Source organism: Lissotriton vulgaris, chromosome 2_1 (assembly GCF_964263255.1).
Source record: "Lissotriton vulgaris chromosome 2_1, aLisVul1.2, whole genome shotgun sequence".
NCBI lineage: Eukaryota > Metazoa > Chordata > Amphibia > Caudata > Salamandridae > Lissotriton > Lissotriton vulgaris.
This window is the reverse complement of record NC_141687.1, coordinates 1750833255-1750853819: the sequence shown is the minus strand read 5'-3', so window position 1 is coordinate 1750853819 and position 20565 is coordinate 1750833255. Positions and strand designations below refer to the sequence as shown.

Sequence of the window (20565 nt, the reverse complement as noted above, 5' to 3'; positions counted from 1 at the left end):
AAGGTTTGCAAAAAAAACGCAACTGGGTGGGCATGTGCAGAGAGTTGATGACCTTTCTCGGAGCTTTGAAGGGTGGGTAGGAGCTACATTACTCCTAATGCAAAGGAGATATTTACCATGAAAGAAAATTATTCCTATGTGGATGCCTTATCCAGAATAGTCGAGGACCCGAGGGAAACACCTGGCCAATTAGGTAAAAAACGTAACAGCATTTGCATCTTCTAACAAGTCCTAAGAGTCAATACGTTTTATAGTCATACTGTAGAAAACTACACAAAACCACTGATACTGTCAACATTTAAAAGTAATGCTTTAGAGCGCCCTGTGTTTAAATGTGGTTTTATAATAATATTTAAGAAGTAATGGAAGATCCAGACTCACAGGCAAAACTGGTACAATGAAACAATACAAGTATTGGGGGCTAGGCTGCACAGAGTGGTGCCTCTGCTTACTATCTAACAACAGTATGGGCTCCAAAGAAATTCGGCTTAAAATAACTGAAGCTGGGTGTGAGGCGCTCTCGCTTGGAAAAATGTGCGCGTTGCGTGGCCTTTAGTAGCTCACAACCATTTTCACTGATCAGAAATAGCTCTCACTGCAGACAAGGTTGGAGACCCCTGTTGTAGACCATAGGACAATGTTGAGTAGGCTGGTCTGTCCTTACGCCTGTAGCCTTAACCGCAGCTTTATTTTATCAGTTGACTGGTAGATCCGGCATTTGGCCTGCAAGTAACAAGATAGCGATTTATGAGAGATAATGAATGAAATACAGAACAAGCGATAGAGCGTTAATATGAAGTTTGCTTGATTTCATGAACTCTATAATGAAATTATTTTGAGAATACAAAAACAGAGAATACTCAGGCACAATAATTAGAGCACAAAAAAATCCACCTCAGAGAGGTTCAAGTATGTCTAAATATATAAGGCATACACAGTATTTGTTAAAATACCCCTCACACACCAAAAGGACCTTTGGTGTCATGCTTCATCATCGGGGTCTTCCCGCCCGCTGCGGGACGGGCGTGCTACGACTGGCGACTACGCTGGAGCACTTAGGTTGTGTAAGTGCTATGTGAGGTGTATTGAAGTGAGTGAAGTAGGGTCAGGGGTGAATGAGAAAGTGATGTTAAAAAATACCTGGCCTTATGGAAAAACAGATTTATTTGGTCATAGGCTGGTACCGTTAAAAAATTGGGTCGGAGAAACCACACAGTCAATGTGCTGATTTTCCTAGTGGTGTCAACATGTTTCGAAGCTATGAAAGCTTCTTCGTCAGGACGGAGTAAGATCCCTCTGTCACTCACTATGTTGCTATCAATATGTGATGAAAATAAATATATACAAGTTATTTAAAATACAATAGCTATGTTAGCTATGTTTATCTAACAGCAGTGCTATAGCCACAAACTTCCTATGAGACGCCTTAATCTTGGCTACTGCGCCCAATAGGCAGATCTGCAGGGTACATGCTATGGGCACCTCTGCCATCAGGTGCAGAGTATGTGTGACTGATCTCCAATATGTGTGCACCTTTGGGAACTCCCAAGCTAAGTGATAATAATTGGCACCAGGGGCACCGCCACGTATACAATTGTCAGCATCTCGCAACCCATACCTATAGAGCTGAGCTGGAGTGTAGTACAGTTGATGCAAATATTTAAAGTGCATCAATCGTAGATTACTATTCGCTGTCAACTGTTCCGTCAAGCAGCAACATTCAAACCACTCACCCTCAGAAAGTGATTCGGGGAACACATCATTCCATTTAGCCAATGCAGTCATACCAATTGCAACCACAATCCTCTGTGATGCGTGATATAGTCTCGTAACCAGCCGGGCTCTAGAAGTGGTGGTGTATATTAGTTGCAATGCTTCAAGTGCCGGTGGTTCCACAGGAAATTGTGAATAAAGCACTCGCATGGCAGAACGCAGCCTAGTATAGACAACAGCTGCATGGCAGTAGCATTTCCCTCTGTAACTATGTTTGCTGACGTTATAAATTGACCCCCAGAAAATGCATCCTCCATCGTTATCAGCACCATGTCATGAAGGGTCCTTAGTGTACCAGTTTCTCCTGTAACAGCTAGTTCAGAGTGGTGTAATAATGGCATACTGGATGCACACAAGGGTAATTTCTGAGCCCGTTTCCCCAACTCTTGCCAGGCCCTGGACGTAGCCTGCACAGTGTTGAATTCTCCTTTCTCAAATACCGTATGCTTGTTGACTATCATGGCTTTAAGTGGTATAGGGTGTACATGGGGAATATAAGCTGGGTCCTGCTGCCAGTAATAGGCGTAATGGGCCTGCGCACAGAGGTAATAGAGCTGAAAGTCTGGTGCAGTGAACCCCCCTGCTCATAAGGAAGTGTAAGTGTTTTCTATTTGAGTCTAGGTTTTTTACCTCCCCACGCCAACGTGATCAAGAGGGAACGGAGCCTGTCGAAAAAATGTTGTCTTAAATGTACCGGGATATTTAAAAATAAATACAGAAAGCGTGGAAGGATTACCATCTTCATTAGTGCTACATACAGTCTGCGAAGGACAAGGGCAACTTGATCCAACGTCTGACCTGTCCCTCAAGACGCGTGATAGCTGTGCCATAGTTAGATTGTACGACAGTCTGCGGATCCCTGTGGAGCCGTATTCCTAAGTATTTCACAGTGTCAGTGCACCATGTTAAAGGATAATCCGGGTCGAATTGGTGTGTGTTGTACGTGAGGGGCAGAATGACCGACTTAGACCAATTGATTCCCAGTCCAGGGAACCATTCGAACTGGATATATTTCCAAAGGAGTTGAGCAAGGTGCAGAGCAGGGTCCCGAATATACAACACCATGTCGTCCGAATACATGGAGACGGCCAAAGGGCATTGCAAAAAACGCAATGCCGCCTGTGCATAGCGTTGCCTCAGAATACAAGCCAGTGGTTCGAGTACGAGTGCAAAGAGCAAGGGAGATAATGGAAACCCTTGCTGTTTGCTGCGTTATACACAAAAAGTTGACCATTAACTCTTACGCGAGAAACTGGGTTGGTATAAAGCAGCTTGATCCAGTTGGTGAAAATAAATGGCACACCCATGCGGTGCAGAATGGCAAACATATATGACCAGGAAATAGAATCAAACGCTTTTGCAGCATCTAAATAAATAAAATAAATAAATATAAAAGCACTGCAATGGCCGGCAGGGTGGGTTCAAGCATGTGCATTACAGCAAAGAGCGTTTGTAAATTATAAGATGTAGAGCTGGTTGGAACGAACCCGGATTGATCAGGGAGAGCCATAACGGGGAGGAGTAACTTGAATCTATTCGCCAATACCTTCGCAAAAATTTTTACATCCGTGTTTATTAAGGATAAAGGCTGATAAGAATCACACCTATCGGGCGGTTTCTCAGGTTTTAATAATGTGATCACAAGCGTCTCACACATGGTGGGCGGCAAGCCCAGAGTCTCGTATGCTTCCTCATATAACTGGAGGAGGCAAGGGGCTAGCAGATCTAGGTACTCTTTATAAAATTCTGCTGGCAACCCATCGGTATCAGCTGATTTCCTATTAGGTAGCGTGACAACAGCGTCCCGTATTTCGTCTAGGGTAATAGAATGCATTAAGAACTCTTGCTGTCTGCACGAGAGCCACACCAGCGCGACATCGTCAAGATATTGCGCGAGTTCTGCTTCGGCTGCAGCTTGACGATGTGTATACATCCCCGTGTAGTACGTTGCAAAGGTTTGGAGTATATGGGTTGTATCATAATGTGTGGTGTTGTCTGCAATGACTGCTTTGATTAGACAGGTGGGGTTCAATTATGCAGCTGGCCAGTGCCCTGCCCAGCCTGCCACCTTCACCATAGAATCGAGCTTTGCTCCGGCGCGACATTTGTCTGATTTCCTTATCAGTCACATAATTATATTCTGTGATTTTTGCTTTGATAAGCGCCAATGTAACAGGATCTGCTGTTGCATCTTATCTGAGCTGAAGGTTGCTCAAGTCTCGCTCAAGTGCAGTCATAGTGCTGCGCAATGATTTCAGTATTCCAGCCTGAAGAACTATACAGACCCCCCCCAAATGGTCACTTTAAAAGCTTCCCAGAGTGTCTCCATAGTTTGAACAGACCCAGTGTTGTGTGAGAAATAGTCGAAGATGGCTTCACGAATGCCTTCACAAAAGACCTGCTCTAGGAGAGAGGACGACTGTAGTCGCCATTGAAATTGGGAGGAGATGTAAGATGGCAGTGCCATACTGAGAAATACTGTGGAATGGTCTGATAACGTTCGAGGTAGTTGTTTAATCCGTCTAGTCCGTGTACAAATGTCTTGCGTACACAGCCAGTAGTGTATGCAGGATCAAGCTTGATGCGCGTAAGAGTGGCATGTACCTTACCCGGAGCTTGGGCGTCGCAGTCGCCAAATAGCTATAAGCCCCAGAGTCACCAGACCGTCGTCCACGGATACAGCGGCCTTCTTGGTGGGAGGGTCGACCGTAGATACTCTATCCAATACAGGGTCTAAAACTACATTAAAATCATCCCCACAAATAAGGGCTGAAGAGGGTACTTTGTAGAGCTTGTCCCAAAGCGTATCATAAAATGCAGGGTCATCAACATTAGGACCATACAAGTTGACGATAATCAACTTTGTACCATATAGTGTTCCCTGCACTATTATGTATCAGCCCCACTTGTCTTCCTCTACGTGTATGGTTACAAAAGGAATGCCCTTATTTATGAGAATGAGAACTCCCCGAGCATGGAAGGAGTAGGATGCTGCCAGCCGCATGCCCACCCACCTGGTAGCTATGGTTGAAACTGCCCGCTTAGTGAGACGGGTCTCCTGCAAAAGGGCGATCTGGATACGGTGACGATCCAGGTACGAGAGCACCCGCTGCACTTTTTTAGGATTATTAAGCCCAACTCAACCACAATATCGTATTAATTTTGGGCACAGCCATGTCTATTGTGGTTGGTGATTATACCTGTGTTGTTTCCTAGAAGTGAATGTAGTGCAGGGCAAATCGTGCCAATATGATGTAGCCAATGCTAATTCAATGAAGTAGAGTTCCCCAACAAGCTCCCCCATTCACTTCAGCATTGGAACCATGCTGCGAATCCCCCCCGCCCCTCCTCTCGGAACAAGACAGCAAGTAAACATTTGCATCCTGACGTCTTTGAACGTAAAATAAGAAAATACATAAATCAATATTACAAAGGCACCCAAGGGCACCCGAACAGTAAAAAACATTGCAGGGAATTCCCATACTGTGGGTCGCTAGTAGCCATCAGCCTCCAGATGGACAGGGTGGATCGAGACAAAAAGAAGGAGGCTAACCAACCATTAGTACAATAACATTTGACAATTCCTGGCGCATAGCGCCAACAGCAAACCAGCATTTTAGAGTGGGTAACATACAATATCAGGAGTCTAAGCATCTTACATCTTACATAGAACAATCAGAGCGTATTAGGCAGTGCAATGACGATCAGACATAAACCAATACCCACATAATATATCAAATATAGCCAGATCAAACCCATGAGAAATCACAGTAAATCATTAGCAACAAGTCAACGGAGTACAGCAAACAGGATAATCCTCACGTGTTCAGCCATCAGAGTCTGAGACCGCAACCCTCTCTCTCATTGACTCATGCCGCTCGATCCGCTGGATATATTGAAGTGTGTCTTTGGGTGTTTTGAAAATGCGTGCCTTCCCTGCAGGCTGGATTCGCAGGCGGGCAGGGTATAGCATCGCATATTGGATATGTAGAGCTCGCAATTTCTATTAAACAGCTTGAAATTCTCTGAGCGCCTGCTGCACAGCTACGGTAATATCAGGAAATAGTTCCACTTTAATTCCCTGATAATTCAGACTGCCCTTCTTTATAGCCAAATGGAGCGCCGTATCCCGGTCACGATAATTCAACAGTATGGCTATAATGGGACAAGGTGGCGCCCCCGGCACAGGGCGAGCAGCCAAGGAACGGTGAGCCCTTTCCACTATAAGCACTTTGGAGAAATGGTCTGCTCCCAGAAGAGTCACTAGCAACGTTTCAACATAGGATTCCATGGGCCCGGTGTTGGGTGATTCCGAAATGCCTGTTATGCGAAGATTGTTCCTGCAGTAATGGGCCTCGATGTCTTCATTCTTCACTCGGATCACCTCCAGTAGCTTCTCCATACTGGTACAGGATGTTCTGACAACATCCATGCGATCCTCTGTAGTCGAGATGCACTGCTCAGCCCCCGCAATCTGTGTGCGATGTTTATCTATCTTTGCCACCATAGTATTCATGCGCAAATTAAGGTGATCAATCTTCGCGTCGATGGACTGCAAGCTCTGTTGCATGCTCAACATCAGTCGCTCAAGTTTTGTATTCGATCCCGCTTCAAGATCAGGGTCAGTATCTGAAGCGCTTTGAGTTTGGGCTTTTGTGTGCTTTTTGGCCTCGAATTGTAATTTACTCTGTTGCTTGTCTGTTCTCCCCATTTTTGCTGTGGTCTTAAGCAGTTATTCACAGTTGGATGGAGAGATTCCTGTACAGAAACCGAAGACCAGGAGACCAGGGCCCCGCGGAGGATATAGCACTAGATGGCAACCCACCTCCTGCAGTGCACCACAGAGAGAGTTTATGAGGACATATGTAGGCCTTCGTCAAAGGTATTCCCACAGGCAAAGATTCGGTCTCAAGCCGCCAGGTCCGGCAAAATCCTTAGAGTCGTGCAGCCAAATGTTCATCCATGTGTAGCACTGTATAAGAGACGCAGCAGGCGCACACAGAAACGTGATCACTTTTCAACTCGGCAGGTTGAGGAAAGTGGTAGCCTTGCAGCAACCCCAGAAAGCACAGATGCAATAATCACTCCAATGAGGTGGGCAGCGCGTAGTAAAGCAGATCCAGTAGTTATATAGTGGACACAGCGAATAGTCTCCGCACATCAACACCCAAGTGGTCACAATGGTGTGGTTCCCAAGCCGCGACAGGCACAGTACAAGGTGGAGCCCTGAGGTGTGATGGCACAGTAGGATCCAGTAGATGAGGCAGACCGCTAGGCAATCCCAGGGCTAACAGAGTTGTTGGCCGAAAAACAGGAGGAGGTATTACTGGCAAGCGACCAAACTAGCAGCTGATCCCCCAGTCTAAAACCTAGGCCACAGTAATGAAGCGTGTAAAGTCTGAGAGGCCGCAATGCAGATATAGGGGATGGTTGCGCACAGCTTGCTAGCTGAATGTAGAGATCATAAAGCGGCACCTACATGAGTTGTTCTCCCTCCATTCCAGTCAGCGCTGCATGCATTCCCCCCCCCCCCCCAGATCCCCCCCCCCCTCCGACGCCGATCCGGAGGCTCCTTGGTGGGGTATCAAGCAACAATGTCCTTCAGGCCAGGCAGGCAGCGCCGAGAACCACAAATGCGGCGTGTCACACGATCAAAGGCCGCGATGCAAGATAGGCTCCAAATGCAGGGGAGTTCCAGGCTGCACAGGGGCAGCAAAATAGCAGCAAGGAGCAAGCGGCGGGCGCGATGTCTATCAGGCCGCTTTACACAGGCCTCCCAGCGAGTCCCACTTCCCCCACGGTCGCCGGAGAAGGCAGGGGCACAGCGTAGTCACCTCACCTCGGCCCAGCGGCTCCTGAAATGGCGGCTGACCGTCCCGCCGAGGGTACGAGCGGGCTCCAGATCCTGTCACTCCACAGCGCTCTTCTGATCAATCAGCTGGCATATACGCCTAGAGCTCCAGATAGACGTCTAGGGTTCAAGCCGCAGCACCAGGGCAGGAGAGAGTCACGGCATGACATTTCAGTGGCCCGTACCCTCCGGGGCAACCTTTTTACACCAGGCAAGGTCTTGTTTCAAAACTGCATTTAAGGGCACAGAATAGCGATGCCAGAAGCCTCAAGGTGATTGTCTGCCACTCGAGAGTCAGGAAACTAAGTACAGATGTGGATGGCACCAGTAACGCAGGATATTAGGCGGATTATGGTCACGATTAGCAGAGCAGCACTAAAGTGCGGTCATCTTGCTCTGGGCTCCCTAGCGTGATAACTTCAGCTGATATGGCTTTTTATCTAACTGCACTTTACGGCTGGGGATTTTGAGCCCATGCTTATAATGTTAACAACAAAATTTTAAGTCCCAGAATAAAATGCGATGTCTGTTAAAAGGTAATGACTGACATAGCAGTTGATATTTGCCATGGGTACACTTGGCAGCTTTGTATGGCCACACAACAGTAGCCCCACCGGTGTGAGTGACAGTTCAATGCACAGATTTTCTAAGCTTAAAACAGTCTAATAAGTTCATAGGACACACTGCCAATGGGAAGACACTATATGCCCTGCATTACTTCTGCTTTAAATTGAAAAAGTGCTTCATAACAATCAATGAAAAAACATGTTATGTAAACACTGGAAAAGTCAGTTTTTGTCTATTTTCAGGGTAGACAGCTGAATAAACACAGATAAGCACTGGTTTCAAAAGGTTTAGAAAGCAGTGATAAAATACAACTGAAATACACAAGAAAAAGCTGACATCCTCAACCAAGTCCTTACATTGTGAGGCTTTCCCTTTTACACTGACAGGATATTTAGGACTGCAGTGAAGAAGAAAGACAGAGTAATAAGGATTACTAATAAGTAATCACGGCATAAATAAACAGGAAAAATCCGAAAAACTAAAATAAAAATAAAATATTACCTCCCGTGTTGAAATGTTAAGTATCAGTAAGGAAATAACTAGCAAAAATCAGCATCATCCACTACATGGAGGTTTATTCTTTTGTAGATATAGATCAAGTTTATCCAAAAGAGGTCAATCATCGCTATGTAAATGGTTAGGTTTGAATGGTGCATTTCTGGCAAGAAGCAGAGCCAAGTTCACTATAAGCATCCTGTGGTGCCTGTAGGGGTTATACGGTGTCCTATGTATGCCATTTCATAGACAACAGTCTAGTATTGTTCTAATCTAAAAACGACCCTGACTCCCGAGCCCAGTCCTCCCCATCACTTCCCAAAGCTCCTAAATTGCCATTTGTTTTATTTAACATAGGGGGTTTCTTCAGCTCAGAAAATGATATACAGAGGATCCAGATTTTGGTACATGGCTGTAGTAGGCAGGATCTCTGGAATTATGTGATTGTACAGCTGTGGCACTTTCCGCATAGTTATGAATGTACCACATTTGCCACATAATTATTATCTGCTGCAAGATCTGCAGATTTTTAAAACAAAAGAATTGTTTCTAGCTCAAATAGATCAAAAGTTACTGAAATCATGTATTGCTGTGCAGTGGAAGGTCCGGTTCAAAGGTTGCCTGTTCAGCTTTCATTTGCTTAATAATGTATTTGGTGGTTTGTTAAACTGGTACTAATAATGTGCAACGAATGCCTAGACAGTGTTAACATGTGAAACAAATTACACAATTATGAATTAATGCTATCACAGAATGTGCTGCATTAGGTCGCAAAATTTGCCTATTCTTATTGCATAAATTAGTCAACCCTGCCACACAAATTCGTTCTCCTATACTGATAATTCCAATGACCTCAGTAGTAGGGGTATATATAGGTGTGCAGAAACAGATCAGGGAGGTGCCATCACTTACCTTGATGATGATTTCAGTTTTTCCGTCAAGGTCTTCTGTGTGCTGGAACAGCTGATTCTGAAACTGAAATAGAGATTGAGGCTTATCAGCTCAAAAATGATGCAGTACAACATTGTTCCAAATGTAGAAACACTAGAAATACATTGTTTAAGAAATACCTGGGCAGTTACTGCGAGAAATTGGATAGGTTACTTATATATATACCATCACTACTGGTAATTATATAGGGACTCTTACGCACCAATGATTTTTTATATGGAGAAACTGTACATTGTTTAATAACAATGACTAAAGAGTTGTTACTTATTTACAAAGATTATAAAAATATACTTATGATTTGAGAATTCACTTAACTCCAGAGTTTGGTAGGTGTGTATTATTTCAAAACTCTATACAATAAGTATAAGCGGATGAACAAGGTACTTACCTTTGGTAACGATGTATCTGGTAGAGACATAGTCTAGCTGCAGATTTCTTAACCTAGAATATCCCCAGGCGCCAGACTGGATCCGGAAAACTTTGCGCAGCAGCACCTCTACAGGGCGGGGGACGACACAATACGGCTCCGCCCTGACGTCGTCCACGGACGTGACATCAGCAGAGCCATATATGCCCTGCCCTGCCCTGGCACGCCGACATCAGTTTTCGTCAGAAGACTTTTCCGCGTCAGAACGCAAAGCCACCACCAAAAACTGTGAAAATATGGGAACAGTGGGCAGAAAAATAAAAAACAAGGTATGGTGAAAAACACCGCCATAGAAAGACAGTGCCAGGCACCGTATATTGTATACTGAGGGAGGGGAAAAAAACAGAGCAGCACTCTGGGAGGGACCCCCGCAATTGTTAAGTCCAAAACCTCCCCCGGAGGCAGAAGAAGATGCAGAGCATAGGCAGGATTCGAACCCTGGCCTGTGTGAGCCTGTGCCACCAGAGGTACAAGACTTACCATTGAGACATAGCTCCTTGGTGAACAATCACAGCAGCCAGCAGAAAGGCTGCAACCACAATATATGACAGTGAAGGACAACCAGTCCAGAACCCAGGAGGAAGGACAAACTACCATAGGGCGTCCCCCAAAGGGAGACGTCAGATCCGAATAAAGGACCTACTGAACGCAGCATTGTCAGAGACTGCAAACGCTAGAGTGCAGAGGAGGCAAGAGACTTCAAGCGGTAGAAGAAGATAGAAGGGAAGGATGGGGAGGTGGGAGGTGGGTGGGGGTTAGAAGAATTAGACTCACATAGGACAACCCAGGGTAAGGGTTGTAAAGGACACATGGCATATGAGCATACCATCCAATCACAAGAATGGGTAGAGCAGAGCCACGAAATACAATGTAGCCTCGTGAGTCAGAGGAAAGAAAAGACGTCACGCCGCAGAGGAATAAAGCCACCCAAAGGGGGGGGGGGAAGGGGGGGCCAAGGCAAGAATTCCAACCTGAAAAGGTTGTCGCAGGACGGGCGGGCGTTAAGAAATCTGCGGCTAGACTATGTCTCTACCAGATACATCGTTACCGAAGGTAAGTAACTTGTTCATCTGACAGAGACGTCTAGCCACAGATTCCTTAACTTAGAATAGATACCAAAGCCATATCCCTCGAGGAGGCGGACTGCGACTGAACCCCACTAAGGTCCAGAGAGAACCTAGCCGTCAATAACATGACCAAAAGAGTGTTGTCAACCAAAGGGCGAAACACAGGGGGGACAGAAATGACAACGCAGCAAACCACCAGACCCTTATGCTCTGAAGAGAGCGGGAATCAAGAGGAGGCTAGGGCACCACTGCCAATCCAGAATAACACGAAAACCCCTATATGTAGAGGGGATGAGAGAAGGAAAACACCAAGCCAGAACGCTTGTGCCTGAGCCAAAAATGCAAAACTTTGAAAGAAGACGAGCAAAGGGGCATGATGAACAAGGTACTTACCTTCGGTAACGATGTATCTGGTAGAGACATAGTCTAGCTGCAGATTTCTAGCCCAACTAAACAACTCTAACAGCGTAAAACACTGTTGAACCTGCTCCTGTAAAGATACAAAGGCAGCAGGATACTGACCCCTGCCCAGTAAAGGCTGACATGGAACAAAAACCCACCTAGTAAAGAAACTGGCATGAAAAGGGCGTTCAGCACAGTGCATGAAGTAGAACTGAACCTAAGGACCCAAAAGACTGGTAAGTGGTATGGTGGAGAGAACGCATACCGTCCCGGCATGTACCACAGAGGACGAGTACTGCTGAGACCCTCACCAGACATGTGTTAGAGCATTGAAAGGATGCCCATACACAACCAGAAGGACGCTCTTACGCGGGCGAGAGGGTGTCTGTAGTACCATAACAGAAAAGAACCAGGAAGAAAGATAGCAGGCACGTCTGAGATGCGCACAATAGCAAGAAGACAACGGGCCACAAACACCAGAGAAGATCTGGTGAGGTAAGAACACAGGGCCAATACCAAGGCAGGAAAGCCCGCACAAGCCATTAGGAAGAGCATGCCGCAGAAACAGCCTAAGGAGGATGCTGAAACCAGGCCAAACCCAGGGACAAGGGTATGCTCAAAAATACCCGCAGTTATACAGAAAGTGGAACTAGTCCAGGCTATGAGCAGCGTCTGCCTCCGGTCCGGAAGAGAGAACAGCCCCCTCGAAGGACAATTAGAAGAAAAGACGAGCCTAACAATGGAGAATTCAGGACCAACCCACTGGTCCTAGATGCCAGGAAGAGTGGAGTCCAAGGAGAACCAGCTCCACGAGTTCGCCACATTAAGAATACCAGCAAAACATAGAAATCCCAGCACGGAAGAAGCAGGGATGTGGAGAAAACTGCTGGGGAATAAGCCGAAAGGCCATTACAACGCACAACAGAGGCCCACGGCAACTCCTTACTGGCGAGAACAACCCAGAAGGGGATGGTGCCAAAAGACGGACCATGTGACAAAAAGCAGGATGCCAGGCCATGCGAGGTAGAAACTACACAGCATAGACCTAGACCAGGAATCGAAGCACTACAGACAATAGAGCGATGGGACCCTGAGGGATGCAGTAAAGGGGTACATGAGTCCCAGAGGGAAACTCACAAGGAAAAACTCCACAGGAGGGTACAAAGGCAAAGGCAGACACCTGCCACCAGCCAATAACCCACATAGGGCAAGGGTCAACCCGTGGCAAGAGGGGGGTCCTCTTGGCAAAATAGACAGTCAGAGGACTGAAAACAAAAACAACCCAGCCATACGGCTATACAGACAATACGGAGACACTAACCTGCCTCTGACACAAATTGGGACGTAAAGAACGACCCGCAAGAAAGAAAAGTCAGTCAGTGGCACAGCAGGATTATGGTAGCCCTGACAGAAGCCTGGAGATCCTGGAGTCCGCGTGAGACCCAAAAAGGTCTATTCCGTTAAATGGAATGTCTTGGAGGCTCTCCCGGATATTATCAGGGAAGCGACTGTCGCGCATCCAGGCGTGGCGGCGCAAAGCCACCGACCGTGCGAGAGCACAGCCCACAGAGTCTGTGGAGCACATTGAAAAATGTGCCATCTCCTTGCCCTGAAGGAGAAGACGGAGTAACTCCGGGCGCAATTTCTTCGGAAGACAAGGAAGAAGGTTAGCCACAGAGTCCCAGAGTGCGGAGGACGCACGTGCTAACAGGCATGTAGTGTTTAAAGCGCGGATGGCCGCGCCAGAAGAAGAAGAAGGATTCCAGGGTGGAAGGAAACAAGGGCAACGTGGAGGAGACTTGTAACCCAAAAGCTGCCTGAATTACCAGGCCCTGAACTGTAGGGTGGAGGGACAGGCAAAGTGGAACCCCCTGGGCAGGACGGTGTCTACTAGCAATGGCCCTATCAACCGGGGCTCCGGAAAAGGGCCATACAAGGACTTCTAATAAAGCACGCCCAAGGGGTAGCAAGGGCTCCACTGTAATGGGCTCGAGATGAAGTAGATCCATTAAGGGATCGGGAATGAGAGGTACCACAGGAGGCTGAAAGCCGACGATAGCAGCTGCCCTGTTGATAGTCCGCGCATAGGCGGCCCCTAGCTCAGTAGTCACCCTTGGAGGGGACAAGAGGCCGTCTGTAGGAGGCGGTTGGAGGCTAATCCCCCAGTTGCCATAAAGAGCGGGGAAGGGGAACGACCCGAAGGCCATGCCACAGTAGGGACCTGCACCAGGGGCCCCTGACCTGGGGAAGCAGCAGCTTCTGCAAGGGCAGCAGCGGACAACGGTGTCACCTGACACCGCTGAGGATTCAGAAGCGAGGAATCCGGAGGGAGGTTAACCTCAGGCATGGACGCAGTTGTTGATGAACTCAATGCACACCGGCGGCAATCGATGCGTCGACAGCGGCATTGGTGGGTGCCGTGTCGGAGTTGACTGGAGATCGAAGGCCTCCACTGGGGGCGCTACCTCTGCGTCGACCGGCGTCGGACTATGCGTTGCCCCAGACGTGGGATCAGGCTTAGAACCAGGTGTGGGTTTGGACGTCGAGCCTGGCTTCAGGTCCGACGTGGAGCCCGGCTGCGAGTCCAGTATCGCCGACGCCGCTTCTGCCGTCCGCGCAGGAAGCCGCACAGGGCTACGTGTTGACTGGCGGAGTGAGCCTGGCGTCGAGCCCTTCTGCTGTCCGCGCAGGAAGCCGCACAGGGCTATGCGATGACTGGCGGTGTGTGCTAGAGCGATCAGGTCTGGGCCACGGCCCAACGCGGTTGCCAAGGCTCTGGAATCGGTGCACACAGCCCTGGTCGGGGACAGATCCGCCGCCGAGGACCCGGCTTCAGTACCCTCCACCTCTGTGGGGCCCGAAGGCGCACCAGGGAGAGAGGAGGACTCTAAGAAGGCCTGAAGAGCCCGGGTGTAGGCCTCCATGTGGGCGCGCGTCGCTCCAACTTAGCTGACCCTTCACGAGAGGAGTGGGTGCCAGCAGCACGCCTACGGGAGGTGGACCTCAGTGGGCGCTTGTGGCTCTGCTTACCTTTTTTAAGGTGCCCGGTCGTGGGAGCGGCCTCGGGAACGGGCCCCCTCTGGAGGGAGAGTGGCGACGAGAAGAGGCTGGGCTGGACAGCCATGCGGGCAACAACATCATACGACGTTCCCATAGGGACTTTGGCTTCATCTGTTGACAGTCGCCGCATTCTCTGGAGTCGTGGTGCCCACCAAGGCACCACATGCAAATAAGGTGCGGGCCAGTGCCAGACATCTGACGTGCACAGGTCTCACAGGCTTTGAACCAGGAGGGCATTGCACACTGTTCCGGTACGACACCTGCGGTGCCGAGAAGGGCCAAAACTAGGCCAGGAACTGCTGGTTTCCAGGATCCGTGTTGTGACGCGGAAAAGAAGAAAACTGATGACGGCGCGCCGGGGAGGAGCATATATGGCTCCGCTGACGTCACACCCATGGAAGACGAAAGGGCGGAGCCGTACGGCGACGGCCCCCGGCGCACAGAGTTGCTGCTGCGCAAAATTTTCCGGACCCAGTCTCGCGCCTGGGAATATTCTAAGTGAAGAAATCTGCGGCTAGACGTCTCTATCAGATATATGTTTTAGATCAGCACGGACAAGAGACGACAAAGAGACTAAAACCAGTATTAGAATAGTTGAACTAATGTATACGAAAGAGAGATTAGTCGAATGCTTAAATTAATCTCAGTCACTGGTAATTACTCAGGGCTGCATTCCAGTCCTTTGTTATTTTGCACACCATGCGACCTTAGTTTGGACCCAGCCATATGCAATTAGTAAAAAACTGAGATGGCATGATGTGCAAAATAACGATGAGCTGGGATGCGGGCCCGAGGAATTACCAGTGGCTAAAATTAATTCAAGCTTTTTTAATCCATCACACATGTACCTTAGATTATTTGAAAGCAGGCATGAATCAATTAGGCAATATGTTTGCACATATCAAACACTGTGTCCAACTATATCTTACAACCATTAAGGGGCGTTTTAAGCCCTCGGCTACTAGACCTTTTCCTATAGAATGCTAAACCATTTTTTGGCTACGTGGGCTAGTTTGCACTTACTCTTACTTTTTTCCACATAAAGTATTCACGCCAAAATTGTGTCTTTGTTTCCAAAATTCTGGGGAGCTGAAAGGTAAATAGGGTTTGTGGATTGCCTAGAGTGGGCCAAGAAAATAGGCAAAATGTAATTACATTTTGGGTTTTTGGTAAAAATGAGAAAAAAAGTGCTCTGCAAAAATGTGTCCGGTGTGTTAATCCAAAACACGATTCTTTTTTTTAGTTTCAATCGTTTTATTACGGTTTTATGCCTATACAACAGAAGGTGGGCATACCAGCCTGGAAGAACCATAAGTATAACGTAACATGTTACTATACAAATTCTCATCCCCCTACCAACAATCTACCCCCGCCCCACCCAAACCCACCAAGCCACATGAGAACACGTCATGTCCCATAAAGTCAAATGAGGTTGGGAGTTCCAACCGAGAGTCACTGAAAGGTCGCCGCCTAAAACGGCTCTGCTTGGTATAAGGGGCCTATGGTCCGTAGCCTATTAGAGCATGTCAGGTCTTTATTGTCATTGTTTAGCAATGTCAGGATAGGGTACCACATTGATGTGAATCTGTCAGATTCATTCTGTAACTTGTATGCTATTTTCTTGTATGCTAGAAGTATCCAGATCCTTTGCAGCCACATATTAGTGTTCGGAGTGATCTCATTACCCCGCAGGCTCAATATGGTCTGTTTTGCTGCCACGGTGAGGTGTGTTTTTTTTACCCCTTGAGGGAATGTAAGGGATAGGCGTCCTCCTGGGATATCCACAGTACAATCAATACTAGATCATGTGCCAGACTGTACCTATTTCACCACAGCATCTCCCATCTCCAACAATCTTTTTTTTTCTATGAAGTGGTCTTGCTGGTGTCTAATGCCGTCTGTACAAAATCTTGTAAGGTGTTTCCCTCCCTTGTGGGTGTCTTGCGAAGTTGGTCATGAGGGGGACACTTCTGCCCCATTGCTTATCACCAAATGATACTCCCAAGCACTGTTTCCATTCTCTGTGGTATAAGGGGGCTGTTATGTAGTATTAAGATTGAAAGTAGAGTGGATCTTAGGGCTCAAGGGCCTAATTACGAAGTCGGGCAGGCCGACACTGTCTCGGTTCTAGGAATGACTGACCTCAGGTCAGCAGTCCCTAATTAGGATGCGACCGTACACTGTTCGATCACATTCCTACATTTCCCTATGGGAGAATGCATTACAGCTGTAACACAGCTGTAATACATGCTCCCATAGGGAAATGGGAGGTGCTGTTCATCCCTGCACCCCGTGCAGGTGCCCCCTCACCCTCAACCGGATGCCGCACATACAAGAGGGCCCTGCTATGGGCTCCCAAAAACACTTTATGACATGGTTTCCATGTCGGACAGGCCGGCATGGAAACCATGCTGGACACCGTGCATTGTAATCCCAAGGGCCGAAAGGCCCGCTCTTTGGGATTACGAGCATGTTCTAACTGGCTGACGGGCTCCTTGAGTCTGTCGAAAGCCAGCAGGAATGACGGCCTGGTTTAAATTTTGACCGGCTGATACATAATCGGCCGGTCGGTATTGAAACTGATGATGGGGGTCAGAGGCTTTTCGACCTCCATCGTCATCGGGTCCTAAGTGTTTAAACGTAGTAGGGCCTTGGAGGAATTGCTCAAAAAACGCAAGGGGACTTGTGGCTAATGCTTTCATTTGCGAGTGGATGACCTAATGTCTGATCTGTATATGGTGGAATCTCTCCCTCTTGGTGATATGGTATGTAATCTTAATGTCCTCGAAGGAGTGGATTGCCACATTGAGATAGAAATCTTTAAGGCGATACCACATGTTTGTAATCAATACCTGAAATCTGGATCTCTACAGGCTGGGGGAGCAGTCTATATTGCCATGTGTCAGGGTCAAAGAAGAGGGGTAAAAGGTTATCCTCTTATAGAGGGAAAGGTAGTCATAAGCCTCAAGGGTACCCTTGTGACTGGCAACAGAGAGATTACAGCATCTTTGTTTGTAGGGAGCCACAAGACCTCTGCCAAAGGGCTGGCAGGACAGATTTTGGTCAATGAAACAACAGAGTTTGCCAGTTTCCTCTTGGAGCCACTCTGCCACATATCGTATGTGGGATGCAAGGTACTAAAAGTGTATATTGGAGATGACTGGTCTGCCAGAGCAAATAAGGAGAGCAGGATATCATCAGCAAAGGCGGATACCATGAAGGTATCTTGATGAAAGGGCACAACCAAATCCCTGCATGGTCTTGTATCATCTGGAGTAAGGGTTCCAGAAACAGAGCTAGGGATATGGGGTATCCCTGCCTTGTGCCTCGTTGGGTCAATATCCTTGGTGACGTACCTCCATTCAGGTTAATTCAGGCCCATGGTGAAGCATAGATCACATTGATCCATTCTTGAAAGTGGATTCTAAAGCCTGCCCTGACGAGGGTTGCCTTGATCATAACCTGGTCAAAGATCTTCTCAATTTGCAGGTACAGCAGAACCGCTTCTTTGTGGCATTTTCATGCTAAATCGATGACATGAAGAGCTCTTTTAGTGATGTCCCTTGTGGATCTGGACAGAACAAAACGAGTCTGATCATCATGTATTAAACGTTGGAGAGAAGATTACAACCTATTAACATGGATTTTGGCCATTAATTTTGCCTGAACCATTGCATATGTAAATCTGCACGACTGGTTCATGTTATTGTACACTTCGGCCAATAGAGGTGCCAGTAATGAAGTGATGAACCTATAAAAGGCAGCATTGAAGCGATTTGTGCCAGGGGCTTTGCCTAGTTTCAAGCGTTTGATGGCTGTGAGAACTTTCGCTACAGACGTGGGCTCATCTAGTTCCTCCCCATTAAACCTGTAGATGGCACGAGAGTAGATCGGCCACCTGCGCTACATCAGGAGTAGTCACTCTATATGGCAGGCTATAGCAGTCCTGGAAAGCCTGTGTCTTCCTTTCCTCAGAAGTATGCAAGACTCCAGCAGCGCCTTTGACCTCCGTAATGAATCCTAAGATGGGCCGGGTCCGCAATTTATTGATGAAGTGGGACCCCTTAAAAGAAGCAAGCATTCATTCTGGCTAGGATATAATTAGCTTTGTTTTACCCCAGGGATCCCGTTTAGCTACAAATTGCAGTAAATCGTCTCCAGAGTTTTGTGGAGGGGTGCAACTTATAGTTTTGTTCCACCTGGATGAGTTGGTCCTGGAGTCGGAGCAGTTTGAACTCTCTCTTATACGCTGAAGCCGGCTGGCCTGTTCGATAAGGACCCCTCTTATGACCGCTTTCAGTGCGTCACAGACCACTTTGGGTCCCAACTCCCCAGAATGTTTGAATTTGAGGGATTCCTGTATTGCTAACATTGCCTTATGCTGGACACTGTGCCTGCTAACAGGGAGTTCTTCAATCTCTAGGTGTTCCGTTTATCAGCAGGGAATTGCCCAGGCCATTGTAGCGCAAGGAGAACCGGGCCAAGGCCTGATAGTCCAGAGGCCCTGTGTAACAACCAGGATTAGTGGCAGCAGTCTCTGTTCTAATAGGAGATAGTCTACCTTGACATAGATCAGTGGTGGGTGTCAGAATCGATTAGTCCTATATCGTCCAGTACTGCTTTGCGAGCCGCAAAGAGGCTTCCTATCCTCTGATAGAATGTATCTAATGTGAGATGCATGACACTGTTAAAGTGTCCCAATAATTAGAGGGTTGTCCGTGGAGCTAGCCAACATTTGTATAGTGGGGATTAACAACAATTCCTGTCCTACGTTCGGGAAGCATATGTTCCCAATGGCTATGGGTGTGCCTTTCCAATCTCCCACCAATAAGGGTCATATAACGTGTTTTTTTTACCAAATCGTCCCTCTCACTGAATTTTGCATTGTCCATAATCAGGACTGTGATCCCCCACATCGTCTTTGGGGGAGCCAATGCATGCTACTAAACAGGGAAAAACAGAGTAAAACCTTGAGTAAATATGTCTCCAGTACAAGACAGATATCGGCCTTTGATCTCCTCAACCCACAATGCTAAGGTGCTTTGTCGGGTTATTAAGGCCTCGAACCTTATATGTAAGTATCTGTAGTGCTGTCAATTTAGTCAGTATGTGCATCCAGTAGGGCATATCTAAGTGCCTAATACGGATCCTCCTGGGTAGTCCAACACCCCACGAGTACCAATACTAAGTGGTATTAATTCCCCCTCTGCCTCACAAAGAACCCGTCAACAAAAGGAACAAAACAACATAGCCATCCAATCTGTAACAAACAGGTGAGACGCACCCTAAATGTATAGAGAAGGTCAGTGTGGTCCCACTTCAGTGGTCCATTCCTGGACAACACAACAATTAGCTACACATGGGTGTATTGGCTCTAGTAGTCTGCTCAGAGGATCCACCTCAGGCCCTCTGCTGAAGGAAATACAGAAAGGAGGTTGGGTATTATGAATCAAGCAATGTATAACAATGGGGCCCAAAGTCATTCAGAGGTTTACTGTCTAGGTCCTGGGTCCGCTGCAGGAATCCAGGTATCTGGATCATCTCCGGTTACCTGTTGTAGGTGTGAGATGATTCATTCCTTGCTGGCTACTATTTCTTTACTGTGTGGTTTCTGGGAGCAGCAATTAGGATTGACAGCCGTCCACTGCACTCTCCACATTCATTCCCCTGATGGTGTCAGGAAAAATGGTAGCTCCCAGGGTAAGGTGAGACCCAGCAGCTTGTAGGTGGCCTCCAATGAGGTAAGCTATTGGGTTTTGACTTCCCAATACAAAAGCATCCAGAATGGATGACCACACATATATTTGCCCCCTTTGGACCTTAGAAAATCTGTTATCAGTTTAAAGGATCTGCGCTTGAATAGGGTAATGGGCAAAAGGTCCTGGAACAATAGTAGAAAGGCTTCTTCTGCCCCCACCCCTTCACAGGATTTTCAGATAATCGCCTCTTTGCCCTTGTACAAATGTACCCTT

At 47.4% G+C, this 20565-nt stretch overlaps 1 protein-coding gene across 1 annotated transcript in view; it reads right to left on the bottom strand.

Moving 5' to 3' along the window:
* DEAF1 (DEAF1 transcription factor) overlaps positions 1–20565 on the bottom strand; it is a 420279-nt gene that overhangs the window by 57810 nt on the left and 341904 nt on the right. Inside the window, exon 10 of the mRNA XM_086957772.1 lies at positions 9599–9661. Coding sequence (XP_086813898.1) covers positions 9599–9661 — 63 coding nt within the window. The remainder of the gene's footprint in view (positions 1–9598; positions 9662–20565) is intronic.